This window comes from Asparagus officinalis, chromosome 10 (genome assembly GCF_001876935.1).
Source record: "Asparagus officinalis chromosome 10, Aspof.V1, whole genome shotgun sequence".
Classification (NCBI taxonomy): domain Eukaryota; kingdom Viridiplantae; phylum Streptophyta; class Magnoliopsida; order Asparagales; family Asparagaceae; genus Asparagus; species Asparagus officinalis.
Window position 1 is genome coordinate 8,366,683 of NC_033803.1, and position 14,663 is coordinate 8,381,345.

At 40.0% G+C, this 14,663-nt stretch overlaps 3 protein-coding genes across 9 annotated transcripts in view; all 3 read right to left on the reverse strand.

The window, feature by feature from the left end:
• On the reverse strand, positions 972–1,475 carry LOC109825779 (glutamate-1-semialdehyde 2,1-aminomutase, chloroplastic-like). The gene has a single exon (XM_020392675.1). It carries the CDS (start codon positions 1,457–1,459, stop codon positions 1,001–1,003), a length of 459 nt encoding a protein of 152 aa, XP_020248264.1. The 5' UTR covers positions 1,460–1,475; the 3' UTR covers positions 972–1,000.
• On the reverse strand, positions 5,082–9,105 carry LOC109826419 (glutamate-1-semialdehyde 2,1-aminomutase, chloroplastic-like). The gene is given in 8 exon segments (XM_020393453.1): positions 5,082–5,120; positions 5,461–5,763; positions 5,765–5,836; positions 5,838–5,957; positions 5,959–6,133; positions 8,530–8,750; positions 8,849–8,899; positions 9,046–9,105. Coding segments are annotated over 8 exon segments (1,041 nt in total).
• The window catches only part of LOC109825778, a 15,002-nt gene continuing 8,590 nt past the window's right edge, over positions 8,252–14,663 (reverse strand). For 4 of the 7 annotated variants that reach the window (XR_002243095.1, XR_002243094.1, XR_002243093.1 and 1 more), the window contains 3 exons: positions 9,725–9,883; positions 9,348–9,561; positions 9,183–9,235 (listed from right to left, as the gene is read on the reverse strand). Coding sequence is in view for 4 of the 7 variants with exons in the window: in XM_020392670.1 (XP_020248259.1) it covers positions 9,838–9,883 (46 nt within the window). In the remaining 3 variants the exon portion in view is untranslated. Of the gene's footprint in view, positions 8,900–9,182; positions 9,236–9,347; positions 9,624–9,724; positions 9,884–14,663 lie in introns of those variants that run through there. The other 3 variants (XM_020392673.1, XM_020392674.1, XM_020392671.1) reach the window with 3 other exon arrangements.

The window sequence follows — 14,663 nt, forward strand, 5'->3', positions numbered from 1 at the left end:
AACAGTTCCACATGAAGGATCTTGGATCTCTTCGGTATTTTCTTGGTCTAGAAATTTCTCAAGGCCCGCGGGGTGTATTACTGTCTCAACAGAAGTATCTCTCAGATATTCTAAATCAAGCTGAGCTAACTGATAATGCAACTGTCGATACTCCACTCCAGCAGAATGTCAAACTTTGCTCTACTGACGGTGAACCTCTATTTGATCCTACCCGTTATCGACATCTTGTTGGTCAGTTGGTCTATTTGTGCATCTCTCGACCAGATATCTCTCATGCTGTTGGTATTGTCAGTCAATTTGTTACTGCTCCACGTTCTGTACACTATGCTGTCTTATTACGGATTCTTCGGTACCTCCGGGGTACTAGCACTCGCTCTCTTTTGTTTCCTGCTACATCTAAGTTAGAGCTTTGTGCATATTCTGATGCTGATTGGGCTGGTGATCCAACTACCAGAAAGTCTACCACAGGTTATTGTATATTTCTTGGTGATTCCCTTATTTCCTGGCGAAGTAAGAAACAAGATGTTATTGCTCTTTCCAGTACTGAGGCAGAGTATCGTGCAATGTCCACAACAGCTAAAGAGATTATTCATCTTCGTCGTCTTCTCAATGATTTTGGTATTTCTGTTACGACTCCTACTCCTCTCTACTGTGATAATAAGAGTGCCATCCAGATTGCTAATAATCCAGTATTTCATGAAAGGACCAAACATATTGAGATCGACGCTCATTTTGTCCGTCACCAAGTTATCAAGGACAATACAATTCTACTTCCTCATGTTTCATCCGCTGACGAGCTTGCAAATTTCTTTACAAAGGCCTTACCTGTTCATCGGTTCAAGTTTCTTGTACGCAAACTCACTTTGTTTGATCCAACATGAGTTTGAAGGGGGCTGTTGATAATAGTGTATTGTAGTGGGTTTTAGTCTCACATTGCTTGGGAGAACAAACCTCACACTCCTCTACTTGTATAAATATATGTGCATACTCAATATTCAATTCAAGGGAAATTTACCCAAGATTCTCTCTCTCTTACTTTAACACTACCAAAATGATTGAAAAGAGAATACAACATTACAGTTAACTCAAGAATCAAATCCTCTGAAAAAACCCTTTTAGCTGCTTCGACGGTTCTCTCAATATCGCCCGAACTATGCGCCAAGCTCGTAAACCCTGCTTCGAACTGCGACGGAGCCAAATACACGCCTTCCTCCAGCATCCCCCGATGAAATCTCGCGAACTTTTCAGTGTCACTCTTTTTGGCATCCTCGAAATTATAAACAGGTCCTCCGGTGAAGAAAAACCCGAACATCCCCCTAACGTACCCACCGCACATCTCGTGTCCAGCTTCCTTCCCGGACTCCAGAACCCCTGAAACTAGATCGCCTGTTATCTTGTCCAAGTACTCGTAGCTCCCACTTTCCTGCAATCGCTTGAGAGTGTGAATTCCGGCTGTCATTGCTAATGGGTTACCGCTTGGTCAGGTTCGAACGCAGAGTTCGGACCCCCCCAAAAAACGCAGAGCTCGCCATCGCAACGCAGAGCTCGCCATCGATCCTGTGACGCAGAGTTCGACCATCGACGCAGAGCTCGCCATCGACGCCAGCTTCGAACGAACGCAGAGCTCGCCATCGACGCCAGCTTCGAACGAACGCAGAGCTCGAGGCTTCGAGCTCGTCCTGTCGCCTGGACCTCGCCGCCTGTCGCCTGGACCTCGCCGCCGCCATCCTGGAGCTCGTCGGAGCTCCTCCGCCGCCGGAGGTTGGTATCCACCCCCAACCTATCACTTGGTGATGATCAACCATGTGCTATTGTGGGCAAAGGCGTGGTGAAAATTAAGTTGAACGGGTCAGTATGGGAGCTGAAGGATGTCAGGCATATTCCCGACCTGAGAAAGAATTTAATATCCGTAGGCCAGTTGGCTGGCGAAGGATACACCACAACCTTCCATGGAGATGATTGGAAGATCTCAAAGGGCGCAATGACGATTGCCCGAGGCAAGAAGACTGGTACCCTGTATATGACAGCAGGTGCACGTTGTTCGATCTCAGTTGCAGCAGGCAATGAGACTTCAAAGCTGTGGCACCAGAGACTCGGTCATATGAGTGAAAAGGGGATGAAAATCATGCACACAAAGGGGAAACTCCCAGGACTGCAGTCAGTGGAGATGGATATGTGTGAAGAATGTATACTTGGAAAGCAGAAGAGAGTCAGCTTTCAGACAAGTGGCAGAACCCCCAGGAAGCAGAAGCTAGAGCTCGTTCACTCAGATGTTTGGGGACCAACAACCACCGCGTCCATTGGTGGAAAACACTACTTCGTGACTTTTATCGATGATCACTCTCGGAAAGTGTGGGTCTACTTTCTGAAGCATAAGTCAGAAGTATTTGAAGCTTTCAGGAGATGGAAAGCTATGGTCGAGAATGAGACCGGTCTGAGAATAAAGAAGCTCAGGACCGACAATGGCGGTGAGTATGAAGACACCGGATTCAAGAAGTTCTGCTATGAGCACGGGATCAGAATGGAGAGAACCGTGCCCGGCACGCCTCAGCAAAATGGTGTAGCTGAGCGAATGAACCGAACGTTGACGGAGAGAGCCAGAAGCATTCGAGTACAGTCAGGCCTACCGAAGCAGTTCTGGGCAGAAGCGGTCAACACAGCAGCTTACTTGATCAACCGAGGTCCATCGGTTCCATTGGAGCACAGAATACCAGAGGAGGTATGGTGCGGAAAGGAGGTAAAACTCTCACATCTAAAAGTTTTCGGTTGTGTAGCTTACGTGCATATTAGTGATCAAGGCAGGAATAAGCTTGATCCCAAGTCAAAGAAATGCACTTTCATCGGCTATGGTGAAGATGAGTTCGGCTACCGCATTTGGGACAACGAAAACAAGAAGGTGATCCGGAGCAGAGATGTGATATTCAACGAGAAGGTGATGTACAAGGACATGCACAAGACTGACGACTCAGAGAGCGAGTCCACATTTATAGATGCAGATGATGTCCCGAGTAACCTCTCGGAAGAACCCAATGCAGAGGGTCCTCAGCAAGAAGAGCCTGTTGGACAAGATGGTGCGCAGGAGCCCGACGCACCAGCTCCGATATTAAGAAGATCTTCTCGTCCTCCTGTACCCAACAGGAGATACATGAACTATCTGTTGTTGACAGATGGTGGGGAGCCTGAAAGCTTTGATGAAGCTTGTCAGTGTGGAGATGCGAGCAAGTGGGAGCTTGCAATGAAAGATGAGATGAAGTCTCTCATATCAAACCAGACGTGGGAACTAGCTGAGTTGCCCACGGGTAAGAAGGCACTCCACAACAAATGGGTGTACCGGGTGAAAGAGGAGCAGGATGGTTCCAGAAGATATAAAGCCCGGCTAGTTGTCAAAGGTTTCCAGCAGAAGGAAGGAATTGACTACACCGATATTTTCGCTCCCGTGGTGAAGCTAAATACTATCAGGACCGTGATGAGTATTGTAGCAATTGAAGATCTTCATCTCGAGCAGTTAGACGTGAAGACGGCGTTTCTTCACGGAGATCTAGAAGAGGAGATATACATGCACCAGCCAGAAGGTTTCTCAGAAGAAAAGAAGAAGAACCTGGTGTGCAGACTCAAGAAGAGCTTGTATGGCCTGAAACAAGCCCCAAGGCAGTGGTACAAGAAGTTTTACGGCTTCATGCATAAGGAAGGTTTCCAGAAGTGCAACGCCGACCACTGTTGCTACTTCAAAAGATATCAGTCCAGTTATATCATCCTACTGCTGTATGTTGATGATATGTTGGTTGCAGGAGCAGATATGGAGGATATCAAGAGTTTGAAGCAGCAGCTGTCCAAGGAGTTTGACATGAAGGACTTGGGTCCAGCGAAGAAGATTCTTAGAATACAAATCACGAGAGATAAGAAGAGAGGTCTCTTGCAGTTATCTCAGACGGAGTACATCAACCGTGTTTTGCAGAGATTTAACATGGGCAACGCCAAGCCTGTGAGCACACCCTTGGCCAGCCACTTTCGTCTATCGAAGGATCAGTCTCCTCAGTCAGAAGAAGAGAAAGAGAGTATGGCTCAGGTTCCTTACGCCTCAGCTATTGGAAGTTTGATGTACGCAATGGTCTGTACGCGACCAGATATTGGCCATGCAGTGGGAGTGGTCAGCCGGTTTATGTCGAATCCAGGAAAAGCTCATTGGGAAGCGGTCAAGTGGATTCTGAGATATCTACGAGGAATCACACAGAAGTGTTTGCACTTTGGTAAGGGAGAGGTAGAAGTGCAAGGGTACGTAGATGCAGACTTCGGCGGTGAAGTTGATCACCGAAGAAGCACCACCGGCTATGTATTCACCGTTGGAACTACAGTTGTTAGTTGGATGTCACAGGTACAGAAGATCGTTACCCTATCCACTACAGAAGCTGAGTATGTTGCAGTGACTGAAGCCAGTAAAGAGATGATATGGCTTCAGGTTTTGTTGACAGAGCTGGGATTCAAACAGGAGAAGAATGTTTTGCACAGTGATAGTCAGAGTGCGATACACTTGGCGAAGAATTCAGCATTTCATTCCAGAACGAAGCATATTGCGCTTCGGTACCACTTCATCAGATCCCTGTTGGAAGATGACGTGTTGAAACTGGAAAAGACATAAAATCGAGGAAGAAAATTGTTAGGTTGGGGGTGGATACCAACCTCCGGCGGCGGAGGAGCTCCGACGAGCTCCAGGATGGCGGCGGCGAGGTCCAGGCGACAGGCGGCGAGGTCCAGGCGACAGGACGAGCTCGAAGCCTCGAGCTCTGCGTTCGTTCGAAGCTGGCGTCGATGGCGAGCTCTGCGTTCGTTCGAAGCTGGCGTCGATGGCGAGCTCTGCGTCGATGGTCGAACTCTGCGTCACAGGATCGATGGCGAGCTCTGCGTTGCGATGGCGAGCTCTGCGTTTTTTGGGGGGGGGTCCGAACTCTGCGTTCGTGCGAAGCTGGCGTCGAAGCGACCTCTGCGTTCGCTCGAGTTTGGCGTCGAAGCGAACGCTGGCGACAGGCTGTCGCCAGCTTCCCCCTCCTCTTCCTCTCTCTCTCTGGCGGCGGCGGCGATCTGCCCTAAAATCGCAGCAGCGATTTTCCCCCTTTAATCCCCAGCTTCAACGTTGTTTGAGGGGAGATTAAGAAAAGAGATTTAGAGAGAGAGAGAGAATTAAGAAGAGGGGATTATATATATTGTGGGTTTCTTCATCTATTCTCAAGTTGAGAATTGAAAGGGTTCATACCCTTAATTATTAACACTGTAGTTACAGTGTTTATTTGAGAAATCCCAGTTTAGGGATTTGCTCTTGATTTGTAATTTCTTGTTTGATTAATAAGAAATTATCTGTGTGGCTCCCGAGGACGTAGGCAGTTGCCGAACCTCGTAAATCTTGGTGTACTGTTCTCTATACCGTGTTTCCGTTGCATTAGGGGATTTAGGCGTTAAATTCCCAACAGGCCCAGCCGGAGCCACCATCTGCATAATGTCTTTTCTTCCGCCGTAAGCACCAACAGGGAGCCCACCTCCGATGACTTTGCCCATAGTCGTCAAATCCGGAGTTATGCCGAAATACTCTTGGGCCCCACCGTAAGAAAGCCGGAACCCGGTCATCACCTCATCAAATATCAGAAGTGCACCGTCCTCTTCTGATATTTGGCGAAGGGTTGATAAGAAACCAGGCTTCGGTACAATGAAGCCAGCGTTGCCAACTACTGGCTCAAGAATCACTGCAGCAATCTCACCCTTGTGGGCTTCAAATTAAGAGGTTTTTCACAGCTTCAAGGTCATTGTAAGGAGCTGTTAGGGTTTCGGAGGTAGCAGCTTTTGGGACGTACGCCGGGGGAATCAGGGAGGCCAAGGGTGGCAACGCCGCTGCCGGCCTTGACGAGGAACGCGTCGGCGTGGCCGTGGTAGCAGCCTTCGAATTTGAAGGCGCGGGCGAGGCGGAGCGCCACCCATGCATGCTTCGGTACCGGAGTTGACAAACCGGACCATCTCGACGCTTGGGACGGCTGAAATAACCATCTCGGCGAGTACATTTTCTAGAAAGCATGGAGCTCCGAAGCTTGTGCCTTTTTTCAAAGCCTCAATCAAAGCAGCATTTACCTGCACATAGAAACACCACAGTCTAGCGGTCCATTAATACATAATGTTGCAGTCTTATGTTGTGCTTCTTTGCGTGTGCAGCTTGAAAGTAGCGTTGAAAAGATGTGCTATGTGGCTCAGATTATTTCGACCTATGTACAGTAGGAAACCTCAAACACTAGATAACATTTTGAATAGCACAGACGCGATGTAACCCTACGCTATGACAATATGGCAAACTCTATATCAACATAACAGGTGTTATTTCAATATGGTGTACACTATCAAGTTGAAACATTATCAAAATTATCCTCCCCCCTTTATCGCTCTCTTGCTCTTGGAAGTGAACTAAAATTTGACTTACAGATTTGGGAACAAATTATAAAAAAAGAGTATACTGACACGGAGAACCAATTTTTGTCAATTGTATCAAAATTTGGGAAGAGTTGGTGCTGAAAACTATCTCTGATAGAAGTTGTGAAGCGCCACTGAAGCTGGTCCCGATGTAAGTGAGGTCAGGTTGGATTGTGGGTAGGTCTCGGAGTCAATCCGCTCTATGGCCTTTATTCAGAGATAGTAAAGCTAAGTTCCAAAGTTAACGTTGAGGGTAGGTGCTTGGCCAATAAAAGATGTTCATATCCAATATGTTGAGCGTGCCTTCTTATGATCTTAGCAGAGAACTTCATCGCTTGCACATATGTATTATAATAGCGAGTTCATGAATGCTGCTTCTGGTTAATATAGAAAATTTATGTCCTGTATCCTTATTCAAACATGTGTTTCCGCAGAGAATTCCTCCTTTATCAAGAATGCTGTGATATAATACCAGATAAGCTAAGATCTAAATCTTCTATCTTGAAGAAGAAAAGTCCCACTTTTATAAATTGTATCACATTGGACACCTCCTTGCTCATTCATGAAGAATTGTTAAGTAGTTGCGAACTTAAGGTGACTAGTTGGATTGCACGTGCAATACACGTGGTAATTTTTTAAATTTATTATAATAAGGTTATAAAAATTTGCAGTGAGGGGACGTTAAATGTTCATGTGGTTGTATCCGGCAACTACTGTTCTTGCTGCAATCTCCTTTTATGCAGCGAGGGGATGATAAATGTTTTGATTTTCGTTTTGTATTTTTAGAGATAGTTGAGAAAGCATGACAAAACAGTAGGATTAGTTGAGAGTTTTTCATGTTGCTGAAATAATCATTTCATATGTAACCCAATGTTTTGATGCAAGGATTAAAAAACCTTTGTTGTTTTGTTCATTATTGATCATTACACAGAGCTCAAGATGTGCAGTGTTTTTTCATGACAAACTTAAGTAGGAGTTAAGTTGCAGTATATAACACATGCTTCTAAGAGTTTCAGGTATCAAAATGAATGCAACCTCTGATATAATACATCTCTCTCCTGAATCCAAAAACACTTTAACTTGCCTGCACGAACCAATCAGATATCTTGAAGGAAAACCTAGGGTAGAAGTATTTTGACAATATGATTTTAATAGCATAACAGAAAGCAAAAAATATGATTTGGCTTCTCAGGTTTCTAACATTGTTTCAGTCTTTTTACATGGCAATGTAAGCTGACTGCATTGAGAAGATGCATACAAATATTTACACCATAATCATACTTAAATATTTTTTACAAAGGAATTGAGCTCTCATCGGCTAGGGTAGTGTAGATGATAAAGATCTCGCAATACATTACGTTGATCCCCTTTGTTAGTGTATCTTCTTATCAAATAATTTGGACCATGTCATGAGAAATTATAAATGCCATCTAGACATTTTGCAGAACATTAGAGAATCAACCCACAAGCTGTAAAAAATGTTTCTGAAATCAAAGCTATCACAAGGATAAATTTCATATTTCTAAAGTTTCAGTTGTGCCAATTTAATAGAGTTAAAAGGACTATGTACCTTCTATAAACAGGACGTGACACCACTTCCATAATTACCTTCAAATGGGAGCATAAAGTAACTAAGGAAGGGGGAAAAGGTTGAAATTAATTATTTTTATGATATCCGTCAATTTGCTTCTTTGCATACAAGAGCACTTAAAAACCAAATCAAGATCTTGTATTTCTAGGACATATACTAAAAATTAACGAAGTTTTCTCAGCATTATACATACTTGTCACATGTGACGTCAATATGTTTCATAAAATTCTTCTGGTCTTTCGTGTATTGCAGAGAGACTCCTTGTTCCATATAGGACAAATACAGACGACTAATATATAAATTCGTGCTAATAAAAGAATTTAGAGGTACTTGTTGACTATTTTCCTATAGTACATGGGTTGTATCTATATTACCCTGAAATCAAAATTTGTTGACTCAACTTGAAAAAAAAAGAATTCCTGCTTTTGAGCTTAAACTTTACCATTGAGTAGAAGACAAACAAGCAGAAGGACTTGTTCATGAGAAATGCCAACCTTAAAAATACAAAAGATTTCTCCTTGCTCCATCTCTTTAGAACCGCTTCTCTCTTATCCACTGTCATCTCTGAGAACTTGTTAATGAATGAGAACTCTCTGCGAAGGCTGAGGGAGGACCCACAAAGGAGGGTCCCCAGACTTGTGCCAAGCAACCACAGGATGAATCTCACCAAGAAAATACCCTCCTTTGTTCCCATTTTTACCAAGAGCTCTGCAACCTGCAAACATTACAAGAGCCCTAGAATTGCCATCTAGCAATTTGACAATTCCAAGAAGAGCTCACAAGCATAGGTTAGTATGGATGCCAGCTACAGACTCTAATCACAGCGTTATGAAAGGCGAGTTTTGCAACTTGGTTTCCAGTCACCTGAAATAGTGTCAAGATAAATAAATGTCAAACATCATCTCATAACATTCTCATATATCAACACGTTGGTAGTATATGAAGCTTAACAACTGGGTAATATTTTCTTACTCACCCACAATTTGAACTGGCTAACTTCTTAAACCCACATCAGTTCTTAATTGCAGATTGGCCTCCAGTGTCATCACCCAATTGCACACAGACCCCATTGTAGTTGTATGGTTAAGAATAGACCCCCTTGTACTATCACTGAACTGTGATTAGACCCCTGAGTGAATTCGTTTTTACCCTAATCACAGCGTTATGAAAGGCGAGTTTTGCAACTTGGTTTCCAGTCACCTGAAATAGTGTCAAGATAAATAAATGTCAAACATCATCTCATAACATTCTCATATATCAACACGTTGGTAGTATATGAAGCTTAACAACTGGGTAATATTTTCTTACTCACCCACAATTTGAACTGGCTAACTTCTTAAACCCACATTCAAAAGTGGAAACATATAGGTGTATATGACGTAGTAGCCTTTGGAACAGCTACGAGTGGAACAGAGACTGCTGAGGCACGAGCTCCATTTGGAGGGGCACAGATATGGTCTGTGAACAATGTTTTGATGTCTGGATTTGGCCTTGGATTCTTACAGCGTTGATGCTGCCAATTCAAACTGCCATGACCAACAACCATAACTCAACATCCAATTTGATAGGCAATTGTCTGCACGTTATACTACTTAAAGGCAAAATTATGAAGCACTTTGCCCTCGTAAGATAGAAAGGATGAGAAATACAAAGACATGTAGCAGGCTATGTAAATATTTACAAATGTACCTTTGGTTGATAAGAGTTCTCAGTCGGGAAGCTTTCATAGATGGGAAGAGTAATTTTTCTCGAAAGAGAGGATTTGCTTCAATCAATTTTTTAAGCTCTATCAGCATGATGCTTCAGGCTGACTTGGTGTATCCATACTTTGATAATTGTTCATTTTCCCTGCATTAAACAGAGGAAAGGATAAGCACATTTAGTATCCAAGAACCATTTAGCACCCCTATAAAAATAAACAAGATTTGGACAGACAAAATAATGAAATTTAAACAAATAAAGGATCACTAAGCGTTTTAGCTGAGAAAACAAATGAAACTACAGCCTATACATGGAAATTCTAGTTCGAGCACTTTATTGGTTCTGTTGTTATGCATAAAAGATGCTTAAGGCTCTTGTATGTTGTCACAAAGTGTACCTCAGACTCTGCAATCGATGAGTTAAGATGGAAATTTCTAACATGCCTCCTCTTGCACTAATATTATGAATACTTTTACATACTACACCTAAAGTTTAAGCTGACAGATTTTGAAATCATCAAACATCCATCAAGCAAACAAAGCAAGCTGCCTGAGATTCAACATGTGTAAGAACTCTCGTATAAAGCAGATGTCTCATGGTAGAACATAATAAATGCAGTTGTGTAATCTCGTAAATCATCAACAGTAAGGTTTGTCTCGGGACGTCTTTAATCTTGAAACATGATTTTTGGATACCACACTACGACACAGAATTATGAAGGAAATTTCCCTCAGAGCTCAATCCAATGCATTATAACAGACAAAAAGTACATCGAACAACCTCAACACTATCATTTAAAAGGATTACTATTCATTTTGAATCATGTACAGTATTATTACATACTAAATTAAAACATAAGAGAAATGACACAAACAAGTAAAAAGAGCCTGCATAAATAGTTAAAGTAATAAAATCAAAAAACACTTCCAATTATATTCAACTACATTCAAAAATATCATAAAATTACACTTGTATGTTTAAAACCAAATACTTGTCCTAATGCATCCCACTTCTTCAACGATTAATTAACCGCCGTATTAAAATAAAAAAAAGATCAAATGCAATAAGAAAACTATCGTGTGTCCCCATTCAATCAAAACATGCTTATATATATATCACAAACACACACATCGGCTCCAATAACTTAACATAAGCCTACAGAAGTAAAGTGCTAGTTTTCAACAAAGTATCAAGTAGACTCATAGTATTCATTGTCTTTTACTAAGGGTTTTTTGAGTTCTAAACTATAAGTAATACAGGTTGATATGCTTATAATACAAACATTCCAAAGTAAATGAAAATGTCATTGAAATCACTATAAATAATTAGCTCACAGCACAAACGCTGTCCGTCCCAATAGACAAGACCTGGATTTAATGAATTTCCAATAGACAAGACCTGGATATGGCTTAACACACGCTGTCCATCTCAAACGAGATTTTACCCAGAGGTCCCATACAAAAATTGCTCCCCACGAGCATGACTATGGACTTCTTTCAAAATACCTCTCTGAAACAAATGCCACCTACAATTGATTCTTGAGTTCATAGGTTATATTCTACATAAAAGACCCTCTCCTAGACCGAACAACCTCTGCAGGCTATCAACTAAGGGTGCCACATACTCTCTACCTATTTAGAACATTGGCATCCTCGTCATGGTAACAGTTAACCTAGTGAAGTAGGAAAGAAATGGTTTAAATGGATTGTAGAGGTGGCTCATCATGCCTATGTCTGCCCTGGCTTTCTCCGCGTAGCAATTACCTTAAAACATCACTTAGTTTGCACATTTCTGGATCATGCAAGGATCGGATAACATGTTTCAGATCCAGAGAAAGGAGTTTCCAGAAGGCCATTATCTTGAAACTGATCCAGTTCAAGCAAACTCAACTACTATTTAAAAGTGCTAACTGCTCTGGTCTTAAGTTCATGGGACCAATATACATATCAGAGAATATCCTTCTACTGTGCACCCTCTATATGAGTATTCACTTGGAGTGTGACACACATGACACATCAGCAAATTCAGGAAACAAGTAAATAAACATGTTTATATATCCTGGTATCTATCACTACATTCTAATGAAATAGCATGCAGAATATCCTGGTATCTATCACCCAAATTAATTAATGTACCTTGTTGGCCAAAAATTAATAAAACTGAGATTAGTGGTATTCTTGATAAAATAGCACTAATAAAACATGAGATTAGTGGTATTCTAATGAAATATGTTATAATTACTATACGAACTATATAAAGTATTACTTTTGAAAAGGAAATGTACCTTGTTTTCCTTATTGTAGTTGTTGGTTGTTCTTAATCTTTAGACCTAGCTTTATACCTACAAAGAAAAACAAAAATATAAAGTTAGTATTATCTCTTATGCATTTGTTCAAGGTATCAATTGTTCAATTTTATATTGAAGACCTACAAAAGGTCATAACATTTCATCTAGAAAGAAACCTCAGATAGACAACGGCCAAAAAATTGTGAAGCGCTGAAGATGAACTAATAAATTTGAAAACCATGACTTATCATAATCATAAATCATAAATCATAAATGATTAAAATTGAAGTATCATTAATAAAGCAGACAAAATAGAGCACACATTTTAAACACACAAAAACATATCATTCATAAAGCTGATGGTAAAAAATATAAAGAGCTAAACATAAGTTTTTTCACATAATTTAAGCTAATAAAAACAACTGAAATTTATAAAATTTTCCAACAACATGATTCACAAACTCATAGTCCTAAATTTATTTTATTGACTTGACATTTATTTTTCTAATACTTGTCTCAACTCATTTTTTTTCTCCTGACAAAATTTCCAGATAGCTGCTAGAATTTCCATAGCTTCAGTAAACAATTTTTCCGCTTCTTCTTCATCTTTGATCTTAGCAGTAAAAGGAACATTATCTTCAGCAGTAGTAGGAGCATTTTTGGTAGGGACATAATCAGAATTTGAATCCTCAACTTTCATTTTTTTGTTAACTTCATAAGAGCTCTCCTCCTCATCATCATAATACTCCTCAATCGATGGTTCTTCTTCATCATTATATAGTCGAGCTGAAGTACCTATTGCTTGCTTGTTGGTTGATTGTTGGTTGAGTGACCCTCATTTAACATTTTTTTTCTCTCCTTCATCGTCACTTGATGAAATTTCAATAATTTTGTTATCCTTAACAAACTTTTTAAACTCATATGGTTTGGGAACTGATTTGCGTGTTGTGCGTTTCAACAACATCTGTTATGAAACTATCAAAGGAATTATTAATATAACTATAATATAAGTCTTGACACTTTAGAGATCATATCGATTGTCGCGAACCCTATAACATGATAAAGCAAGAAAGTATTGTTAAATGGAAGGTTTATGTAAATTTCAATCGAAATATGCTTAACAATGTTGTGGCGATTGAAGTTTAGCTATAAATGCTCGTAAACCTGTTATTGTAATTAAAACTATTCCAAAGTACTAAAGTATCACCAGTCTTGTAATAATTAACCAAAAAAAGCAGTACAAGATACGAGTGGGAGATACGCACAGCACATCAACATTAATTAATTTTTTGCCATATATATTTCTATGGCTAGTGCAAACTGTAATAATACACCATGCAGAATATCTGAAGTATGGAGGGAAAAAAATAAAAAAATAAAAAGAGTATCTGAAGTATGAACGACTTCATCCAAATTGAATCATGTAACCTCCTAATTGAACATTAACGTGGCTAGCTTTTGACGTTTGAAAAAACAACCCAATAAATAAAATGATATTATGAACATCGTCTTTGCACGCCACAACACATCAAGTAACATTTAAAAAAAGACGTTTACCTATCAGTTTTTAGACAGATTTGAACATCAAAACCTACAATAATACAGTGGCTTCTAAAATGACAAAAAAAAAAAACAAATATTTGAACACAATTGAGAATCAATATACAAGTATAAAAAAAATATATTCAAAGTGTGTGATACATTGCGGTACAGATTCAAAAAAAAAACCAAGCTAGCCTTTTTACTTCATCTATGATCTGCTCTCAATTTCTATACTAAATTTTCAGGCCTTTCACCTATATTAGTTGAAGAAAAGCAAGCAGAATCAAAACAATTCTAATGTATTAGTTTTTTGTTTTCCATCAAGAAGTTATGTAGCTGAATGCAAAGATTTGGGGTAATGCCTTGCTGGTTGTAAAATTTGGTTTATCTTCTTGGATCCTTTTCTTTATTAGTAAAGGCTTAGTTGAACCCAATAAAGATGATAATGTCGTTTAAGCTTTTCACAGTTGTTAGGTTGGGTTAAGAGAATGTTGCTCGCTTATCTTGCATGTTTCTAGCTGAAATAATGCTAAGGTTTGAGATTATTCACTAAAGTGTTTGTAGCAACAGTAACTTCATATATCCCAAAAACCCTTGTTGTCATTTGCTAAATAATGAATTCATAAATTAAAAAAAATAAATGTCATTCAAAATTATTGGTAAACCCACTACATTTTTAATATAATAGAATAGATAGTATAGATAACTCTAGTTAAATTCTAACCCCAGTAATTGAACACAAACAGAAACGAAAAATTCCACACAGGATTATATCGAATCCAATAATAATAATTCCTGCTTTCGAATGTGAAATTAAGCATCTAAATATTGCGCAAAAGGAATACATTGTAAATATTGCGGCCAAATTTACCAATTTTGTCTACAAGTGCAGATATTTTGGAGGTTAGATCAAAAACAAAAAAAAGGAAAAGAAAATAACATAGAAGAAATTAAGCAAGCATAACAGAAATTAAACACACAAGAAAAAAATCCACATTCAGATCCGCAGTAGATCAGAACCAAAATAGATTAGAACCTAAGTAAATCATAAGTGAATTATAACTACAACCAACCTTAATTAAACTCGAACTCCAAAAG